The 20,590-nt window shown below is 32.1% G+C and overlaps 2 protein-coding genes across 4 annotated transcripts; one reads left to right on the top strand and one right to left on the bottom strand.

The window, feature by feature from the left end:
- The first annotated feature begins 3,879 nt into the window (after positions 1–3,879).
- LOC109171614 lies at positions 3,880–6,688 on the top strand. Of its 3 annotated transcripts, XR_002052626.1 has the most exons (10): positions 3,881–4,063; positions 4,193–4,273; positions 4,743–4,832; positions 4,968–5,134; positions 5,454–5,523; positions 5,728–5,807; positions 5,922–5,984; positions 6,093–6,169; positions 6,312–6,496; positions 6,622–6,688. XR_002052626.1 is itself a non-coding variant. In XM_019320665.1 (9 exons), the coding sequence occupies exons 1-9, from the start codon at positions 3,986–3,988 to the stop codon at positions 6,410–6,412; spliced, it is 804 nt and encodes a 267-aa protein (XP_019176210.1). In that variant the 5' UTR covers positions 3,880–3,985; the 3' UTR covers positions 6,413–6,673. The 3 variants fall into 3 exon arrangements, 2 of the variants coding, with proteins under 2 accessions (XP_019176210.1, XP_019176209.1); XM_019320665.1 differs by having other exon boundaries at positions 3,880–4,063; positions 4,743–4,836; positions 4,975–5,134; positions 6,312–6,673; XM_019320664.1 differs by having other exon boundaries at positions 6,312–6,673.
- Positions 6,689–6,768: 80 nt separating this feature from the next.
- LOC109171616 lies at positions 6,769–9,028 on the bottom strand. The gene is made up of 3 exons (XM_019320666.1): positions 8,662–9,028; positions 8,009–8,137; positions 6,769–7,086 (listed from the first exon to the last, which is right to left on the bottom strand). The coding sequence occupies exons 1-3, from the start codon at positions 8,965–8,967 to the stop codon at positions 6,928–6,930; spliced, it is 594 nt and encodes a 197-aa protein (XP_019176211.1). The 5' UTR covers positions 8,968–9,028; the 3' UTR covers positions 6,769–6,927.
- Between the last annotated feature and the right edge of the window lie 11,562 nt (positions 9,029–20,590).

Below are 20,590 nucleotides of genomic sequence, written 5' to 3'. Positions count from 1 at the left end.
TTACTGTCATTGAAGTCAGCATTGAAGCCCCCATTGATGAGAGAGAATTAAAGGCTAGGCTCCCCATTTATGTCCCATGTTGTTACCGTTAGGACTCTAAGTATAAATAGGGCTCTCCTCAGCTAGCAAGGGACACACTGTACTTTCGATACTAAGACAAAAGGCAATACAACTATTGTTACTTTCTTATTCGTTACTCTTATATTATATTTCCGGTAACATATTTACCGTCAATTATAAATTACATATCTCATTATTAATATAAATGAATGATATATATATATATATATATATATATATATATATATATATATATATATATATATATATATATATATATATATATATTTGAAATTGCACCGTGAATCTTGAAATTTTGTATCTCATTTTTTAAATATTAGTGATATATAATATGTTTTCTATTTGAACTATTTTATCTAATTAACTAGTTTTTTACGCGCATTGCGCGATTGAGATAATGCCCAATGTTTTTTTTTTTTTAAATAAGTACTTTAAAATATATATCAAGACAATATTATATTGGAATTGTTCATGCATAGATAATTTTATGTTGAATTTGTGTATTTAAATAGGTAATTCTAAGTTTACAAATGCAAGATAATATAGTCAAGATTGATTATAATTGTCAATAAAATAATTGTATAGGTATGGTTGAAACCAAATACGGGACATAAGGGAGAGCAAATAAAAATTAGGGCATAAAATATTAAATATATACTAATATTGAAGAGCTAAATGCTGATTGCCAAACAAGGACATTGCGAGGTAGTTTCCTACCTCAATTTGTTGTGTGATTTGAATACTCTTTTTATCAATAAATCCCCCAAGTAGTTAATATGATTGGCTTAATTATATATTTTTTATTTTTTAAAAACAATTATTATTATTATTATTATTATTATTATTATTATTATTATTATTATTATTATTATTATTATTATTATTATTATTATTATTATTATTATTATTATTATTATTATTATTATTATTATTATTATTATTATTATTATTATTATTATATGTATACCCTTAGGTCATTTTACATGTTAATCTAAACATCTAAAGACAATATAACTAATAAAATTATTTCTCTTAATTAATTTATTGATAATGAATAATTTTTTTTAATAAAGACATTGTAGGGACAATGTAGCGAATATAATCAATTGATGAATTTGAATATAAAGAATTTTTATATTGGAGAAAAATAAAGACAATATAACTAATGAAATTATTTCTCTTATTTAATTTATTGATAATGAATAAATTTTTTTGAATAAAGACATTGTAGACACATAATTCTAAATTAAAGAAATGTATATGTATTATTTTTTTGTTGTAGCTACTAAATTATTATATATAATTTAATAAGAGTAAAATAGAGTACTAATTATGCCAACCTTGATTGGAATGTGGTTCGAACTTAAGACCTTTCTTATTGAAATCAATGAGTAAGTTAACGGTGAACTAACATAAATTAACGAAAAAGATAATATTTAACGGAAAAGTTAACGGATAATCATATTCATTAAGGATAAATTAGTAAATCTTAAGGAAAAATTAAAATCTGATCAATCTGAGCCATTCATTTGATTAAAAAACTTGACCGCCATTTTTTCTACCCATTATAGGCCTAACTCTCTTGGGCTCTTATTAGTATATTATAGTAGATAGATAGTAGATTATATTTCATATTTTGTGGAATTTTTATTTATAACATTGTTTTTTTTTTTAATATTAATAGTGCTATGAGTGTTTTATAATATGTGTGTTTTCTATACAAATTATTTTTATCTAATTTATTATATTTCATATTTCATATTAATTTTTTTCAAAATATTTCATTGGTTTTTAATCTTTTGCCCCCACTGACGAAGATTTCTAGATCCGCCCCTGAACCAACTCTTTCTTATTTGTTTATTTCTATTAACATTTTCTTATTATTTTTAAATTTGAAGTTTTTGTGTTTAATACTCCGTAGTATTTTTTTATTGTAATTTTTTAATATATAAATTTTTACATACTAATTCTAAATTTAATATTATTAAATGAATTGAATTAAAATGATATTGTAGTTGTGTTGAAATGAAACTGCAGTATGTATAAAATGAAACTGAATAACATGTCTCACATATTGAGTGACTAGTTTTAGTTTTAGGGAAATGAAACTACATTATGTATATAAAGAAACTGAATAATATGTCTCACATATTAAGTGTATATTTTCAAATGAAATTGTAGTTATATCAAATAATACTTTAGTTCCTTTCAAAAAAATAATACTTTAGTAGTTGTGTTGAAATGAAATTGCAGTGTATATAAAATGAAACTGAATAACAGTTTCACATATTTGAGTGTATGTTGTCCAATGAAATCGTAGTGAATTAGAATTATAATTTAGTGGTGTTGTAATAAGACTACAGTGTGTATAAATAAGATTATTGTATGTAGGGGTGGCATCGGTTCGGTTCGAGTGATACCCGAATTTTATTTCGGATATCTGAAAATTTCAAGTGATGTTTTTTACACCGATATCGAACCAAATTTAATTCGGATATGTTCGATTCGGGTGAAATTATTTCAGGTTAGTTTGGATATACCCAAGATATTGTTTTATCAATTTTGAGTTTTTTTTTTTTTTAATGATTTTATTATTTATATTATTTATATATTATCAAATTAAAAATAAGACAAATACTAATAATTAACTAATAGACTTTTAAAAATTAATGTATTGCAGAGTATTAATTATGAAATACATTTAAAACTAAATATATAAATTATATTACGGAGTATTATATTTATAATAAAATTTCGGTTAATTCGGGTTTCGAGTCTAGAGTGGAAAAATTTTTAACACTCGATATCCGAACCGAATTTATATTCGGATATACCAAAATTTAAAATATCCAAACCGATAACTATTTGGGTTCACCCAAAATTTAAAATTTGGTTCGGGTTTCGGGTGTTGGTTCGGATAATCCGAATTACGCTCACCCCTAATTGTATGTATAATGTCGAATGAAAATGTAGTTGAAACAAAATGAAACTTTAGTTGTACTGAAATGAAACCATAATATATAAAATGAAATTGAATATATTATGCAAACAAAACCAGTTACGCGAAACGAGTGTCGTTTCTTTTCATTAAATAAAATGACACCGTTTTGGACTATAGTCCACAGAGTTGCGCGGAGCCGTGGACCAAGTACACAATAAAATTTGCCATTAGTATTTCCGCAAATTATGCTGTGCAACCGAATGCACCATGCGCATGGTGCATACGATGCAAAACGACGTCGTTTTGGTTAAAAAATGCGCGTCCCACTTAAAAAAGAAATCAGGTTCGATTCTCGGCAATAGCATTTTTATATATCCATAAATTCATAACTATATATCCATAAATTCATAACTATATATCTACAAATTCATAACTATATATCCACAGTGAATGAATGAAGTAAAAATCCACAATGAAAACTAAATATCCACAATGAATGAACTAAATATCCATAATGATTGAACTAAATATCCACAATGAATGAACTAAATATCCATAAATTCATAAGTATATATCAATAAATTCATAACTATATATCCACAGTGAATGAATGAACTAAATATCTACAATGAATGAACTAAATATTCATAAATTCATAACTATATATCTAAAAATTCATAACTATATATCCACAATAATGCTATTGCCGAGAATCGAACCTGATTTTTTTTTTTTTAAGTGTGACGCGTGTTTTTAATCAAAACGACGTCATTTTGCATCGTATACATCATGCGCATGGTGCATTCGGTTGCACAGCATAACTATTGTAGTATTTCAGCCCTAAATTTTGCAATTTGGACTAGAAATCCACCAAAAGTCAATTCTACCGAGGCTGACAAGATAACCCAAAGAAATCTATCAGCTTCCCGGTCTCCAGAGCCACATACACAGAAACACAGAGAGATGGGGGATTTGTATGCTCTGGATTTCGATGGGGTTCTCTGTGACAGCTGCGGAGAAAGCTCTCTATCTGCTGTTAAGGTTATATAAAAGTAGCTATTTTGCCATTCTCTTTCTCATCCGGTGATACCCTTTTGATAGGAAAGCTTATGCTTTGATTTAATTGACTTTGATTTTTTTTTTTTTTTTTACTGTGGCTGCTTAATGTAGGCTGCTAAAGTGAGATGGCCCAGTCTTTTCAAGACTGTGGATTCTGCATTGGAAGATTGGATTGTTGATCAGATGTACACTGTAAGTTAGTTTTTACCTAACATTCTGAAGAACCTAAAATTAATTATTATGTTTTGCATTCTAGGAAGATGAAAGAAACTAAATTTGTAGCACCAAGTTAATGTTGAAGCTAGGAAGTCCTTTACATTCTTAATCTATCCTGGGGCTCATTGTTAAGGTTCAAGTTGACCGTGAAGGTTGGAATTATATAACTAATAAAATAGCAAACAATTGCACATTTTCTATTTACATGGACTTACTTATTTCCTGATGGTACGTTTATCTTGGCTCTGGAATTTTTCAAAATGCAAAGGATAAGGATCAAGAATAAATATGCACTTCTTATTCTGGCCTCCCTTAAGCTGTTATGTACTATTTCAGAGATAGTTGATGGTTGCTACCAGCTACTCCCTTTTTTGAATTGGAAACTTGATGTGTTTTTGTCTGAATTTTATAGTTTATACAGAATTGAACTTGAAATTTGTTTCAGGTCAGGCCAGTGGTAGAAACCGGCTATGAAAATTTATTGCTTGTGAGGCTGCTTTTGGAAATGAGACTTTCTTCCATTCGCAAGTCTTCGGTCGGTATAGAGACAAACTATGAAATTATTGATTAGATGTGATGATACAGTAATGATATCCTAATTGGACACTGTCATCTTTTATGTTTTTTTCTTGAAAATGCTTGGCCTGATGTTTGTTGTTAAATGTGCAAGGTTGCAGAGGGACTCACAGTTGATGAGATACTTGAAAACTGGATGAAGATAAAACCTGTAATAGTGGAAGAATGGAATGAAAACAGAGATGCTTTAATTGATCTTTTTGGTAAGGTCAGGGATGAGTGGATGGACAATGATTTGTCTACTTGGATTGGTGCAAACAGGCAAGTCTTCTTTGCAGTGCCTAAGTAGATGGCATCGAACTGCATAGCTCAAATTGCATCGTTAAGAGTCCACATTGGAAAAATAAGAGAGAATATATGGGTTTATAAGGTCATGGGTTAGACCAGATAATTGATTGGATTTAGTCTTTTAGTGTGGTTTGGCCCTATTCGGTCCACTTTGGTGGCATCCAGAGCTTCTTCATAAGAGAGATCACTTCTTAACAAGAATTAAGTAGTTCTTTGTTGTTATTATTAAGAACATCAAATCTTCTTGCTTTTATACCCAAAGAAATCTTAATAGCAACTGCCTCTTCTGCAGGTTTTATCCTGGAGTCGCTGATGCGCTGAAGTTTGCGAGCTCAAAGGTGTACATTGTGACCACAAAACAGGTTTGTTTAAACTAGAAAGAAAAGTTAAATCCGGGATTTTCTGTTTAGTACACATAATGGATGTGGACATTTGAAATCTTATATTGTGATCTTTCCATAATGGACGAATAGATCATCTGGGCTTGACAAGCTTCCTGTCTTAATATAACGATTACATCTTACCTTCAAGTTTTCTGTCATCATATTTCTGCATTTCCAATTCAGAGCCGCTTCGCAGCCGCATTACTTCGGGAGCTTGCTGGAGTAACTATTCCACCTGAAAGGATCTATGGTCTTGGTACAGGGTGAGTTTAGTCCAAAAAATTTTTGCCATTCCTGTTGGGTACAATAACTTTATCAGCATTGGTTTTGGTTAAATATAGCCTCTTAATAACTGCTCTGTATGATCTTTTCATCAGACCGAAAACAAAAGTGCTAAAACAGCTTCAAGAAATGCCAGAACACCAGGGTCTTACCCTCCAGTAAGATTTTTGAATACTTACAGAGATTGCGGGATTCTGTTCATTTCTCCAGTTCGACATTTTATCTGATTACCACAAAAGCTTCTAATCTGACGAAACTTTTATCAGTTTTGTGGAAGATCGACTTGCAACCCTGAAGAATGTAATTAAAGAACCTGAATTAAATGGATGGAACTTGTATCTAGGTAATACTCAACTTCAATTGTGTATCCTCTAGATTCTTCCTTAATAGCTATTCTTCTCATGCCCTATGTAGCCAATCCCTCTATTTCAGTGTTTATTGCTTTTGGATTTCGGTTTGATTTTGATGCCTGGTTAATTCAACAGGTGATTGGGGTTACAACACGCCAAAGGAGAGAGAGGAAGCTGCAAAGATTGCTAGAATTCGCATTCTTGAGCTCTCCGATTTTAGCAAGAAGTTGAAATGATCATCGATTTTTACTATATATATTATTACAGCTAGAAGTATACTTGTTATGACAATTTCATTGCTCTGAATAATTGATGTTGAGGTACGCCTACATCCCCTGAATAGATTATTGTTGTTATTATTTGCTTCTACATGGAGTAGAAGTCTAGGACAATTGTTTATCACTGCATAATTTTTTCCTGTTTTTTTGGTTCCATATTGTATCAGTGTATCTAATGAGACCGACATTAATGCCAAGTAGAAGAAAAATTCATTTGAAGTTGAACAATGCTTGGAAATTCTTCATGTAAATGGTTACAACTTAACAGCCTCATTTTTCATTCTGGAAAGTTGAAATAATGCGACTTTTAGGCATACAATAACACTATCACGAAATAGATTCATAGTAATGAAAAACATTGTTCTGTAACTCAAATATGCACGTGTGGGTTCATTATCTGTATAAGTTTGTACTATATTGTAAGAGTGAAAATAGAAGGCAATTCCAAATCAAGAAGTAACAGCTTCTTGTGATTACAGCTCTTGGTGTGGGTCTTCTGCTTTTGTTTGTGTAGGATCATTTTTGTGTTTCTCGAATACTTCCTCGAATGGAGGATCCCCGGGTCTTCGAAAAAGATGGTCTCCTAGTTTAATTTCATATGCTTCTGGTTGGCTCAACAAGAACTCTTTCAACTGCAGGAGGATGAAGCAATGAGTGTTTATTCTAAACTTTCTAACACAGCCTATCAGTTCTGAATCATCTGATATTTCATTATGAGTCAGTATTAAATCCTAGGCAAGTGAAGCAACAAGAACTATACATATTTATCATCTATGTTGTCAAATGTATATACAGAGTTACATACAACAAAACACATAAATTCCAATGCCAAATCTATACAAGACTAAAAGCACACAACCATGAGATCCATATCAGGGTAATGAAGACACTAGATTCTCATGAAGAATGAAAGTTACAAGTTTCGGTGTTTCTAACTAAGTAGAAGGCATGAATGGATACTGTTGAAAATAAAGAGTTAGTTTTATCTATAGGGTTGTGTCTGTTTATGAATAGGTATTTATAGTTATGTATTTGTGTATATATATGTACTGTGTTTCTGTATTAGAAACAGAGAAAACTAATATAATTTCAGTCTTATACTCATTTCCTAGTCTTGATTCTTCATATTGCTTCCGCCTGACTGGCGGGTGGTATTATTCTCCACCCGCCAGGCCATTCCATCTTCCAAATTCAACAGATACAATACGATATTGTTAGGTGGAGGCTGGTAATGCCAAATCCAACATCATGTGGTTAGGGAGATTGTTGGGTGGAGGCCGGTAAAGGGCCAAGTCCAACACCTTGGGTCTCGAAAATGTGTGGCAGTATAAGGAAATAAAGTTGCGCCTTCGCTACTAACTATAGCTTTTGGCGTAGTGATAAGCGTTTGATCCTAACAGATTGCATAACACAACTATATTGTTGGCAAAGAAACAATCAATATACTGTAGGTCGCTAGTGTATATCTTCAGTAAATTACCAATAAGCATAATCAGTAAAGGCATGATTGCATAACACATCTTAAGCTCTTTGAAGATTGAAATAGGCATTTACCTCCAGAGTGTCTTGACCTCTTTCCATAGTGAACATGATGGTGCTCACATCAACAGCCATAAAGTTTGCATCAATTGCCCCAGTCCTTGCAAGTTTGCTCCATTTCATTGCAATTTCAGAAACCATTTCCTGGTAGCAATTTGAATGCACACAATGAAATCTACACATGTAATTTCCTTTTCACAAATAGCCCTGAGTTCCTCCTATCACCAATCCACCAAGAAAACATGGATAGATGCAAATATTTTGAAGGAAAAGAGATAAAAAATAAAAATAAAAATAAAAAAAAAAAAATAGAAAAATTGCATTTTTGGTCTTTCAGTTATACTAGTGGTACATGTTGCGATGGAGCTAACTATCAGCTCTGATTTTTAGAAAGCCTAAATTGCTAATTCACCATTTCCTGGTAGAAACTAGAAAGTTCAAATCTTAATTTATTAACCCCATCAAAATTTCCAGATTTCCTTATCAAATTAGCTTGTTTCTTACGAATTCTCTTTATTTAGTTTAAATGTACTATAGTTTGCACTAATAATAATGTGCAAATTCTATATATTTATTGACAAAAACAAGTAAATCCATAGAAAATTACCAAATAATAAACACTAATCACCAAATTAATTACACTACTCCGTTGCAGTTAAGAAGGATACCGGAGTCCGACGCGTGCCGAGGCGGAGCTTGGCGAAGCCGAAAACGGGTCCGAACTGGCGCTTCATCATTTCAGCTTGCATCTGGGAGGGATCCATATCGCTGAAATCCTCGGGCGGCGGGTCGAATTCGGGTCGAGTGGTTTTCTTCTTGCCCCATTCTCTCCAGGCCTCGTCTTCCTCGTCATCGACGACGTCGTCGAGATCGTCGGTAATGTGGATCCTTCGCTGTGCTCCCTCGGCAAGACGGCAATTTCGGCCTGTACAAGCAGTAAGAAGCAAGAAGCAGATGATTGCTAAATTAGCCATAGCTTTTTCCAGTTGAGGAGTTGTTTGTTATAACGTGCATGCCCGTGTAATTTTAGCCTTTAATACGAAAACACAATTTTAGCATCTGAAATTTGGTCTAAAAATTTTGTATGTGATATTTTATAAATGCAGTTAACCGCTAATATACATGTGGTATTGACTCTTTGTACTTCAATCGGTTAAAAAAATATATATGAACAGATATTACATTATAATAGAGTTAATAGTATTAAAAACAACATTATTAGTGAAAAATGAATTTCTTTTCCCATCAATTGATGAAAAAGTAAAACATTTTTAAAATGAACTGCTATAAGTTGAAGAAATCAAAAATTGACTCTATACATGTATATAAGTTGTTAACTGGCTTTACTCAAAAAGTCAATTAGACTCTTAAATTTTTAAATGTTGCTTTAATTCCACAAACATGTTATTTTAGAGCATTGAAATTCAAAAACCTGATTGTGACATGTAATTGCAAGTCAACTAGGATTTCAGACAATTTTTTTACAATAATCCATGTCAAACACTGTCGACGGGCGTCGTCAAACGATAGTCGGTCGAGTTTGGAGAAGGCGACCAAGGTCGCTGGTATTTGACACTGCTTGTCGCAAATTAGTCGGACGCTCACCGGAGATGACCGGAACCTTAGTTGACCTGCAATTACGTCACCAATATATTTTTGGGCTTAAATACTTTAAAATAATATGTTAGTGGGTTTAATTGTAACTTTTGAAAGTTTAAAAGGTTCAATTGATTTTTTAAGTAAAGTTTAAGGGCTTATTTGACATTTTCTCTATTTTCTAATAAAGTGAAAGAACTATTCAATTGGAGTTTCAAGAGGGTGTAGAAAGAATTCTGCTACATGTACTCTTAAATTTTACTCTTTTAATTTTACTCTCTGATGTTGCGAGTTTTGATAAGCTATTTGTTTTTATGTGGATCTTAATACAAGTGTCTATATCAAGATTTTGTGTGTAAAAATAAAAGTTGAGAATATAAAATGATAGTTCACATACTATTTTCTGTGTAGAAATGCTCAAAGTAGAGTATTGTAGTTCTGAAAATTGATATCATGATGTGAGACTTCGTGAAACCTGAATATTGGTAGATCATATTTATTTTCTTTCTACCTAAAAGTAAAGTAAGATAAAGTGGGATTCCTATCCACCATCTAGTAAGTAGTAACATCATTAACCAAATTGAGCAACTTACAATTTCTAAATAATCTTTTATTGGCTTTATTTTTTAGGTTACCGATGATGATAATAATAATAACAACAACAACCTCTCAAATGCTCTGTCGGGCCGGAGTGTGGGGGGCCTTTAAGGTTGGGGTTCAGCCTTTTGGAAGAATAACAACAACAACAACAACAACAATAATAATAATAACAACAATAATAATAGTAATAATAATAATAATAATAATCGCACTTTTGATCCCTCAATTAGTAGCCAATATGCAATTTTGTCCTTAGTTTTCAATTTGAACACATTTGGTCCCTCAATTATTCGACCTTTAGTCATTTTGGTCCTTTTATGAGTTACTAATTTTAACACCGTTTAAAACATGGGTATACTTGTAATTTCACAACGCACTTCAGACAAGTGTATTTCCACCCTTCCTCCGCCCGGTCTCGCATTTCCGCCACTGGTCCTCAACCCTAACCTTCGAATAGAAGATGTCATTGACAGCTTTCCACCTCTTCGAATAGAAAACGCTACTGAGGACGCGATTGCAATGACTAGTAGGAGAATTAGTGGGTTTAACAGCACTCCTACTTGTAAGTATTCTATCAAACAAAAATTTAAACTCTAAGTGTTTGTTTGTTTTGTTGTTCGCACATGAAATGTATATATGTATTTTGTCCTACTTGTGATGTTAGCATGTGCATTTTGTGTTCTCTGCTAATGTTTGGTGGGGACCTCTGATATAAAGCAAAATGAAACACTTGTAGTTTAATAGAAAAAGGGGAAAGCATAGGTAGTTCAATATAAAATGGGGAAAGCATATGAGGACCATTTGTACTTGCATGGAAATGAATATATGTATTTTGTGTTAGTTTCCCAAAGTTCATTTAAAAGCAGTGCATTTACTTGTTTGACTGTAAGCAGTTCTGTGTTGTTATTGTGTTGTTGGGACCTATGAAGTAGACCATTTTGAGTACAATTACTTGTTTGATTGTAAGTAGATCAGACCATTTTTTATTTTGGAAAAGTTGTAAATAGAAATTGTTTTACTACATTGTATAGATGTTGATGAAGAAGTCTCTGTCTTTAGCATAAAACTCCATATTGGTGGGAATTTAGTATGGCATCCAACAGTTGGTTATAGGAATGGTAGAGTGGAGTATTTTGACCATTTCAACTGTCATGAGGGCAGTTTACTAGATTTAAGGAGAATGGTAAAACAATTGAGGTTTTGTGAGAGAAAGGTGCAGTTTTGGGCTATGGTTAAGGGTAAGGGTAGAAAGAAGCCAACAAAAACTGGACTTAAACCTCTAATCAATGATGCAGACATACTCAGTTTAGTTGGAGAGGTTCCACCAAACAAGGAGTTAGAAATATTTGTTGAACATTTATTTGATGATCAATGGGATTATGATGTAGAGCTATCTAGGGAATTGGGAGATGATTGCCTACTCTATGATGAAATAAACTAGAGTTCTGAAAATGTAGTTGAGGAGGATGAGGTATAAGGTGAAAATGGAGGTGAGGAAGACCCTAATCTTATGGATACTGGGGTTAGTTCTAAACAAGTAATGGCTAATGCTGAGCTAGAAGGGGATGAAGTTCATAAAGTAGATTTTGAATTGTCTGGAGAGCTGTTTAGGAGTTTAGAGAATTCAGATGATTCTGATGGTGGAGTGACAGCTAGTGAAAATGTTATCCAAGAAAGAAATATGAAAAAAAGAAGGCTTTAAGTTTTTGATTGGAATGATTTTCAAATCATCAACTGGGTTTAAATGGGCTGTTAAGTATCATGAGGCAACTAGGAGAAAAGATATCCACTTTGTAAAGAATGAAGGTAGAAGAGTCATGGTTGTGTGTAGACACAATGACATTTACAACTGGACTATTTTTGCCTCAAGAAGCAATCCAAGAAGTCCATTTCAGGTTAAGACATACCATCCAGAGCACAGATGTGGGGATCAAGATGAAAATAGAACAGTGAACTCTGGTTTTCTGGCCAAAATGTACAAAGATGACTTTAAACTTAACACAAAATGGGGTAGAATACAGTTTCAAGAACATGTGAAATCAAAGTTGAAATGCCAGGTTACTAAAGAACAGGCTTATAGGGCTTAAAAAAAGGCTCTAAAGCAACTACAAGGTGATGATTATGAACAGTTCCACTTACTTAATGATTACTGTGAGGAATTGAAAAGAAGTAATCCTGGAACTTCTGTGAAGATGAAGGTTGATGGAGAGTTCATTTTAAATGGAAGACCAAGGTTTCTGAGGCTATATATTTATTTTGGAGCTTGCAAAGAAGGGTTTTTGAGAAGCTGTAGACCTTTCTTTGGGTTAGATGGTTGTCCTCTTAAGGGTTGCCAGAATGGAGGGTAACTATTAACTACTGTAGGTCTTGATGGAGATAACAGCTTGTTCCCTATAACATTTGTTATTGATAAGGGAGAATTGAAGGACAATTATTCATGTTCTTGGAGCAATTGGACAATGATCTTAACATTTCAAATAATTCCCATGCTTGGACAATAATTTTAGATAAGTAGAAGGGATTGATTCCTGCCGTTGAAGAATTGTTTCTTGGAATGGAGCATAGATTCTGTGTTAGGCACATGCATGCTAACTTTGTAAAGGATGGTTTCACCGGGAATGTATTGAAATAGAAACTTTGGGCAGTGTGTAAAGCAACAACACAAGCATAATACAAGAGGCAAATGGAGGAGTTAAATGAGAAAGCTGCTGACTGGTTAGCTACAAGAGATGCTAAACACTACTGTAGGGCATTTTTCAATACATTTCTTAAGACTGATTTGCTATTGAACAATTTGTGTGAATCATGGAATGGTACTATCCTAAATTTCTGAGACAAACCTATTTTAACTATGTGTGAGAAGCTAAGGATCTATCTTATGACTAGAATGCAAAAAAAAAATAGAGAAAGACTTATTACTCATCCTACGAAGATTTTTCCAAAGATATGTAGGTTGATTGAAGAGGAAAAGGACAAGGCATCTAGGTACAATACTTATATGTCTACAGAAAACATTTACCAAGTTGATGATGAGAATTTTAAGGCCTTCAAGGTGGACTTAATCCAGAGACAGTGCAGCTGTAGAAGGTGGGATCTCACATGCATCCCTTGCAGTCATGCCATTGCAGCTATAAGAAAACAAAGAGAAAACCCATAAGACTATGTACATCATTGTTATACAGTGGAGTCTTATTTGAGAGCATATGAGCCATCAATACTGCCTATTTCATCTTTAGAGTTGTGGCCCAAAACCAATCTTCCTACTCCACTCCCTCCAAACTATAAGGCACAACCTGGGAGGCATAAAAACAAGAGAAAGATCAATCCTATTGAAGAGAACAAGAAAGACAACATTGCACTAAGAACAAAAAAAGTTGGGGAAGTCAAAAGGTGCTGTGTTTGTGGAGTGAAAGGACATAATAAAGCAATTTGCAAAATAAAGAATCCACAGGTACTTATTTACAGAATGTAATCCATATTGTAAATATAACTTGCTTATTTTTTAATGCTATTAATTTGTAGGTATCTGAGATTCATGAGGTAGTTGCTGGAGATAGTGATGTACAAATTGAAGGCCAGTTAGAAGATATACTAGTTGAGACACAAGTCTCATCTTTTGTACTTGATGAGATGGTAATTGAATGACCTACTTTGAGCATTTAATACTGTTATTTTCTCAGTTGAATTTACTGTTGTTTGTTATGGAATTTCAGGAATTAATGACATCTCAACCAACACAAGTAGTTCATAGACAAGGCCCTCCACTGTCAAACTTTATTTCCTCACAACAAGCCGGAAGTTCTACTCCAAATGTTAGTACAAGATCAGGGAAGAAGTTTGTAACTGTTTCAAGCCTACAACAAGCTAATGCAGTCCAAAGAAAGGCTAGAAAAAAAATAAATAAAGAGAACAACTCAAAAGGAGAAACAAAACTGAAAGTGTTGTTTGGTATATTTTTGTATAGCTATATGGAATTTAACATGTTGTAGAACTGACTTTGGTTTACTTTGGTCTAATTTGTTAGAAGTTGTCACTTTTGTAAACTTTGATCTTTGATCTTTGATCTTTTGGTAAAGTAAACCAAACAATGACACTTTTGTTAACTTCAACATGTTAATGAATGACTTTTGATGATCTTTATTTGTTAACTTTAACATGTTAATGAATGATCTTTATTTATTATTCTGGTTGACTTTTGGCAGTAGGCAGTAGGCTTGTGGCCTTTAATTGGTTTGGCAGTTGGTTTTTGGCTTTTGGTTTGGCACACTGACTTGGATACTGTAATTTAGAAATTTGGTTTGAAGTATAGGTCAGTAGCATATGGTCTTTTGTTTGCAATCACTTAGCAGCATGCCATTCAAATAAACTTAGCATCCAACTCAATACTTAAATATGATCATACAAATAGAAACAAAGTTTAACTTCCATACATAAATATACTTAGCATTCAACTCAAAACAATGATTACATACTTGATACTACCACTAATTTCTAAATCCTAGTTGAGCTGGAAAAGCTTTGGACTTGGTTCACCAGTTTTCATCCCAAGTCTCATACAAATAAGGGCAACTGCAATTCCAAATGCAAACCCATAATAAAAGTGAAAGTTAGACTCCAACTTCATCTTCTTAATCACACCATTTTCTTTTTCAATTATGGTTTGTAGCCTTTGGATTTCACTCTCCTTCTTATCCAATCTTTCCAATAGCCCTCTAATAACTCTGGAAACACACTCAAAGACATCGGAGTCAATCCATTCAAAATACCTACAACTGCCATTACCCTGAAAGGAGTGTAACAAACAAAAACAAATGAACTTTGTGTTTGTAACTGTTGGTATTTAAGTAAAATGGTTTTGTATACTTACTCCATAATGTGGACAATCTCTATATCTCTTCCCTGGATTCGCAGTACTCCACGACATCTTTATTAAAGCCAATTCGCCGCACCAACATCGCACTTCTAGCATCCATTGTGTTGAACCCACAGTGCTTGAAGACATTATCTTCAATAGCGTTTTCTATTCGAAGAGGTGGAAAGCTGTCAATGGCATCTTCTATTCGAAGGTTAGGGTTGAGGACTGGTGGCGAAAATGCGAGACCGGGCGGAGGAAGGGTGGAAATACACTTGTCTAATTAAGTGCGTTGTGAAATTACAAGTATACTCATGCTTTAAACGGTGTTAAAATTAGTAACTCACTGAAGGACTAAAATGACTAAGGGTCGAATAATTGAGGGACCAAATGTGTCCAAATTGAAAACTAAGGACAACATTACATATTGGCTACTAATTGAGGGACCAAAAGTGTGATTTCCCCTAATAATAATAATAATTAACTTTTTCATAAGAAAATTGTAATGCTCCGTATCAATTTCAATGGTGATCAAAAGAAAACAAATTAAAAATTGAGTGTAGTTTTCTTCAATCGAACTACACCTAGCGCTCCAATGCACAACTCAACAACACCCCTTCCTAATATCACATAATTATCAACAGTATTACGATGCACCGCACTAAGCGCACTAATGCACATCTCACTAGCCTACAATATACAACTCATAACACTAGGTTGCACAACCAACACAACCGAATGCACAATCGTACTACCCGGAATGTGTTCATATACACCAACATCCAAATATAGGTAATATTATACTAAAAAAAAAAAAACAAGTGGTAAAAAAACAAAAACAAAAAATATTGATCATTTTTCATGGACGAAAACTCAATCAATGATATAAAAAAAAAAAAAAATTACGACTCCAATTTGCGACAGTAATGATCCAAGAAAATAGGAAACAAATCTGGTCACATCTTCAGCAATTAAAAAAAAAAAAAAAAAAAAAAAAAAAAAAAAACACACACACACACACACAACTATCCTTACTTATTAAAAAAAAAAAAAAATCAATTTGTGTTATCTTAGAAAATCAAATATAAGCCATCCAAAATAATAATAATAATAATAATAATAATAATAATAATAATAATAATAATAACAATGCAAGATCATATAACAACGTACATAATAACCTCATATGTACATATGTTGAGAATTAAAGAAAAATACAGTGTCATTTCTACAGTTACAACAATGCGTTTGGAAGCACTTGATGATACATTCATGGATAACTAACAGTGCACTCACATGTGTGCACTATTAGTTATTTGTGAATGTACTATCTAATTTTTTGAAATATAACGTTGTAATTATGAAAATGCCATTGTATTTTTCTCATATTTTCTTGATTTCTGACCATTAATTAGTGGCGGAACCACAATGGGAGCAGTGGCCCCCACTGCCCTACCCCATATAAATTGTATATATACTAAATATATCAAGATTTAAACAAAGTTTAGGTTGACTTGGATGGTAAGGCTATTGATTTACCTCTTAATTTGAATGAAAGGTTAACCGTATGAAACTTGTTTTTGGCTTCCTTTTTTCCATCTACTAATATTAATTAATAATATTCTAATATTGCCTTTTGTAAATGTGTTTAGTTGCTATTTGTTTTTCACTTAGTTGCCATTGTTTTTTTTTTTTTTCCATCTACTGATATTAATAATATTCTAATATTGCCCTTTGTAACTGTGTTTAGTTGCCATTTGTTTTTCATTGCTTATGCATTCCATTTAGTTGTCATTTGTTTATCACTACTTATGCATTCCATTTGTACTAATGTAGTTGTTTAATGGTTATGTTAATTACTAAGGACGAATACATTTGCTAGAAATTTGTTAATGTTAGTTGGCATAGTTGTTTATTTGGAATAATTAGTTAATTTTAGTTAGCATATAGTTGTTTAACAATTTTATTTGTATTTGATATTTTATATTTTGTATTTGAACATTTTTTTAATTCCTTTTACCTTTGCTTTTTCGCCCCCACACAACGTAAATCCTGACTCCGCCACTGCCATTAATCATCCTAGATATACGAATAAAATTAATGCGCGCATTTCAAGTGACTACTAGTTCTCCTAGATGATGCATTGAAAATTTTACATATTTACAAAAATGTCACTATATTTTTATTTAAGTATAAATCTATTCGTTCATTGTTTTGAAATAAAGGAATGAGATTAATGTGCTTTTCTCATAGTGTGTGTGAGTGTATAATCACCTAAAAATAGTTGTTGATGTGAAAAATGAAAATAAATATCATTTGCCCGTCAAACTATAATGAACATATGAGAGTTTGTTTAATTAAAAATTCATCATTTTTAAAAATATGTAAAACTTTTATTATGATCTATTATTTAGTTTTTAAAAAAAAATTGTAAAACATTTTTTTTGAGAAAAATAGGAATTTTTTTTTTGGCAAAAAAAATTGTTTAAATACGTAAATGAAATATGTGTTTTTTTCTTTTTATAAAATAGCATTTTTTGCAAAAAAGAAAAAAAAAAAAAAAAGAAGTTAAAATATGCAAAAGTCTATACATGCATCATTTTCAAATAATATGCATAAGTTTTTATACGGATTAGTTTAGATTAAATATGCATAGTCTAAACATGTATCGTTTTACCAGGACTATGTGGTCCAATGGTACCCGGGTTAGACTTTCATTTGGAAGGTTGTGTGTTCGAGCCTCAGTGGAGGCGTTATTAGCTCTTTGTGTTTCACTGAGGCGTTATTAACTCTTTGTGTTTCAGTATACGATACTACATTGTAATAGAGCTAGTAGCATTCAAAAAAACATGTATCGTTTTAATCATAGACGGAGTCAAAGGGGGGCAGGGGGTCACTGCCCCCCCTCACCCCACCCCATCCCTACCTCTATCCTTACCCCTACCCCATATATAATTTTTGTACGTGTATATATATATATATATATATATATATATATATATATATATATATATATATATATATATATATATATATATATATATATATATATATTACATTTTTTAGTATTAGTATATAAAAATTGTTAATTGTTCATAAGAAATGAAGATTAGTTGGTAGAGCATGCATTTGGTTATAATAAAGGTTAGGCGTTCGAATCATATAGTTTTTTGGCTCCTTCCCTATAACTTTAACACAATCATGTTTTAATAATTTTTTTAATATTTAATATATATATATATATATATATATATATATATATATATATATATATATATATATTCAAATTATTTTATCAAGTTAATTATGTTTCATATTTTGTTATGAATATTTTTATAAAGTTTCGATTTGTTTTATTTTTCGCCCATATCCAATAATATTTACACTTATATTTCTTAAGTAATTTATTTATTTATTTTTAAATATCTCTTTTATTTTAATGTTTCGCCTTTAATGGAAAAAATTTGTGAATCCGTCCCTATTTGCCCCTCTGGCTCCGTCCCTGCTTTTAATCAAAACCAACACCATTTTGACTTAAATATGTGTGGATAGATCAAAAAGTTTAAGCATGCATAATTTTAGGAAAAATGCATATTATTTTGTCATTTAAACTTGGGAAAATTGTAAAAAATGCCCCTCTATAATATGCTAATTATCAATATTACCCTTGAATTATTAGTGGTGTAAATGTTCCCCCTCAATTATCAAAATGGTGCACATATAGCCCCTCCCGTAACGGACATGTGGTTCTCCGTTAGTGTACTACACCGTTAAGTAGGAGTAAATATGTAATTTAGTTGTTTTTTCCCTCCATCGATACGAAGTACCAGCGATAGACAGTGGCGGGGAACCAATGTCCGTTACGGGAGGAGCTATATGTGCACCATTTTAATAATTGAGGGGCAACATTTACACCACTCATAATTCAAGGGTGACATTGATAATTGGCATATTATAAAAGGACATTTTTTACAATTTTCCCTTTAAACTTCTTCTTTACAAAAATGTTACGGAGTACTACATTTTAATTTTAACCATAGATATGACCATTCTTTTATTTTTATGATCAATGACCAAAATTTATTTCCATTTAAAAAACGCACACATTTTTTACCTAATCTCGCGCACACCTATGTATGCACACACACCAAAGTGATGATAAAATCTATCCAAATCATTAATTGAATTATAAAAATATAAACATTTGGAAACCCGCAAAATGACTTCTGCAAATGTTTTCCGAATTTTCAGTGTTTGGCAGGATGAGGGGAAATGAGGTCAATGGAAAATGATGTCTTAGTCAAAAGAAAATATGTATGTTTTGAGGGAAAATAGATAAATAAAGGGTATTTTTGTTTGGGTGGGCATTTTAGCAGTGCTTCCCTATGGATCTAAGTTCATCTTTATCCCTACAAATCTCTCTCACTTTTTAAAATGAGTTCCACTTTTACATAATTAAATTTATAAATTTTTTATTATTCATTTTACATCCCTGTATGTCTCGCTCATTTTTAAAAATTAGTCCCACGTTCATATTATATTATAAATATAATAATAATAAAATTTAAAAAAAAAAAAAAAAAAAAAAAAAGTAAGCTGCCAAGCAAATTGACTAGTAAATTTGCTAAACCTGCAAATTTGCTAGCCACATGACAATAAAAAAAAATAAAAAAATAAAAAGAGTTAATACCATCTGAGGTCCTCCGAGTATAGTGGTTTTGCCACGTTTAGTCCTAAACTTTCTAATTGACCATCTGTGGTCCTTCAACTTTCAAATTTAACCATTCGTGATCCAAGTTAACCACTCATGGTCCTTCAACTATTAAATTTTAACCAACCATGGTCCTTTCAAGAGGACCACGATTGGTTAAATTTCAAAACTTGAAGGACCATGGATGGTTAACTTGGATCACGAATGGTTAAATTTAAAAGTCGAAAGACCACAGATGGTCAATTTGAAAGTTTAGGACTAAACGTGGCAAAATCACTATACTCAGAGGACCTCAAATGGTATTAACTCAAAAAAATAATATTAACAATTCCATGCCATCTTCCACCTCATTTAGCAAGGAGATATTGGCGGGGTTGAAGACAGTCTAATGCAATAGCTATGGGAGAGGGAATATGCAATCATTATGTAGAGACAGCTGAGTGGATTTTACTATCAAATAATGTACATTTAGTACATAAATAATGTACTCTTAGGGGGCGTTTGGTTTACGGAATGTTAGATTCCTGTGTTTGATTCTTATAGATTATTAAACATGGAAATCTTATATTCCCACAATGTAATATCTGTTCATACATATTTTCTCAACCTACTGAAACACCAAGAGTCAATGCCCCCACACTAAGATTTGAACCTAAGAACTCTCATTTGAGGGGCCACAACTATGCCGCTCGACTATAAGACCCTTGACACAGAAAGTATGTTATTTTGTATAATGTACATTCAGTACACATATAATGTATTTTTAATATATTAAAAATGTACTTTTTATTATGGTTCACAAAACACTGTGTAGACTATGGTCCACACAATAATTTGT

The sequence above is a fragment of the Ipomoea nil genome, unplaced genomic scaffold, assembly GCF_001879475.1.
Source record: "Ipomoea nil cultivar Tokyo-kokei standard unplaced genomic scaffold, Asagao_1.1 scaffold0322, whole genome shotgun sequence".
Lineage (NCBI taxonomy): Eukaryota > Viridiplantae > Streptophyta > Magnoliopsida > Solanales > Convolvulaceae > Ipomoea > Ipomoea nil.
This window is presented reverse-complemented; position numbering and strand designations above follow the sequence as displayed.

What these genes read in the sequence shown, in the direction of transcription:
- LOC109171616 (XM_019320666.1), bottom strand. Translation starts at nt 8,967, where the DNA reads ATGGCTAATTTAGCAATCATCTGCTTCTTGCTTCTTACTGCTTGTACA. An exon ending in TCGGCACGCGTCGGACTCCG is followed by an intron (nt 8,138 to 8,661) that starts GTATCCTTCTTA and finishes AATTGCTACCAG; the next exon opens with GAAATGGTTTCTGAAATTGC. An exon ending in GAGGTCAAGACACTCTGGAG is followed by an intron (nt 7,087 to 8,008) that starts GTAAATGCCTAT and finishes ATCCTCCTGCAG; the next exon opens with TTGAAAGAGTTCTTGTTGAG.
- LOC109171614 (XM_019320664.1), top strand. Translation starts at nt 3,986, where the DNA reads ATGGGGGATTTGTATGCTCTGGATTTCGATGGGGTTCTCTGTGACAGC. An exon ending in GCTCTCTATCTGCTGTTAAG is followed by an intron (nt 4,064 to 4,192) that starts GTTATATAAAAG and finishes TGCTTAATGTAG; the next exon opens with GCTGCTAAAGTGAGATGGCC. An exon ending in TGGATGGAACTTGTATCTAG is followed by an intron (nt 6,170 to 6,311) that starts GTAATACTCAAC and finishes TTAATTCAACAG; the next exon opens with GTGATTGGGGTTACAACACG.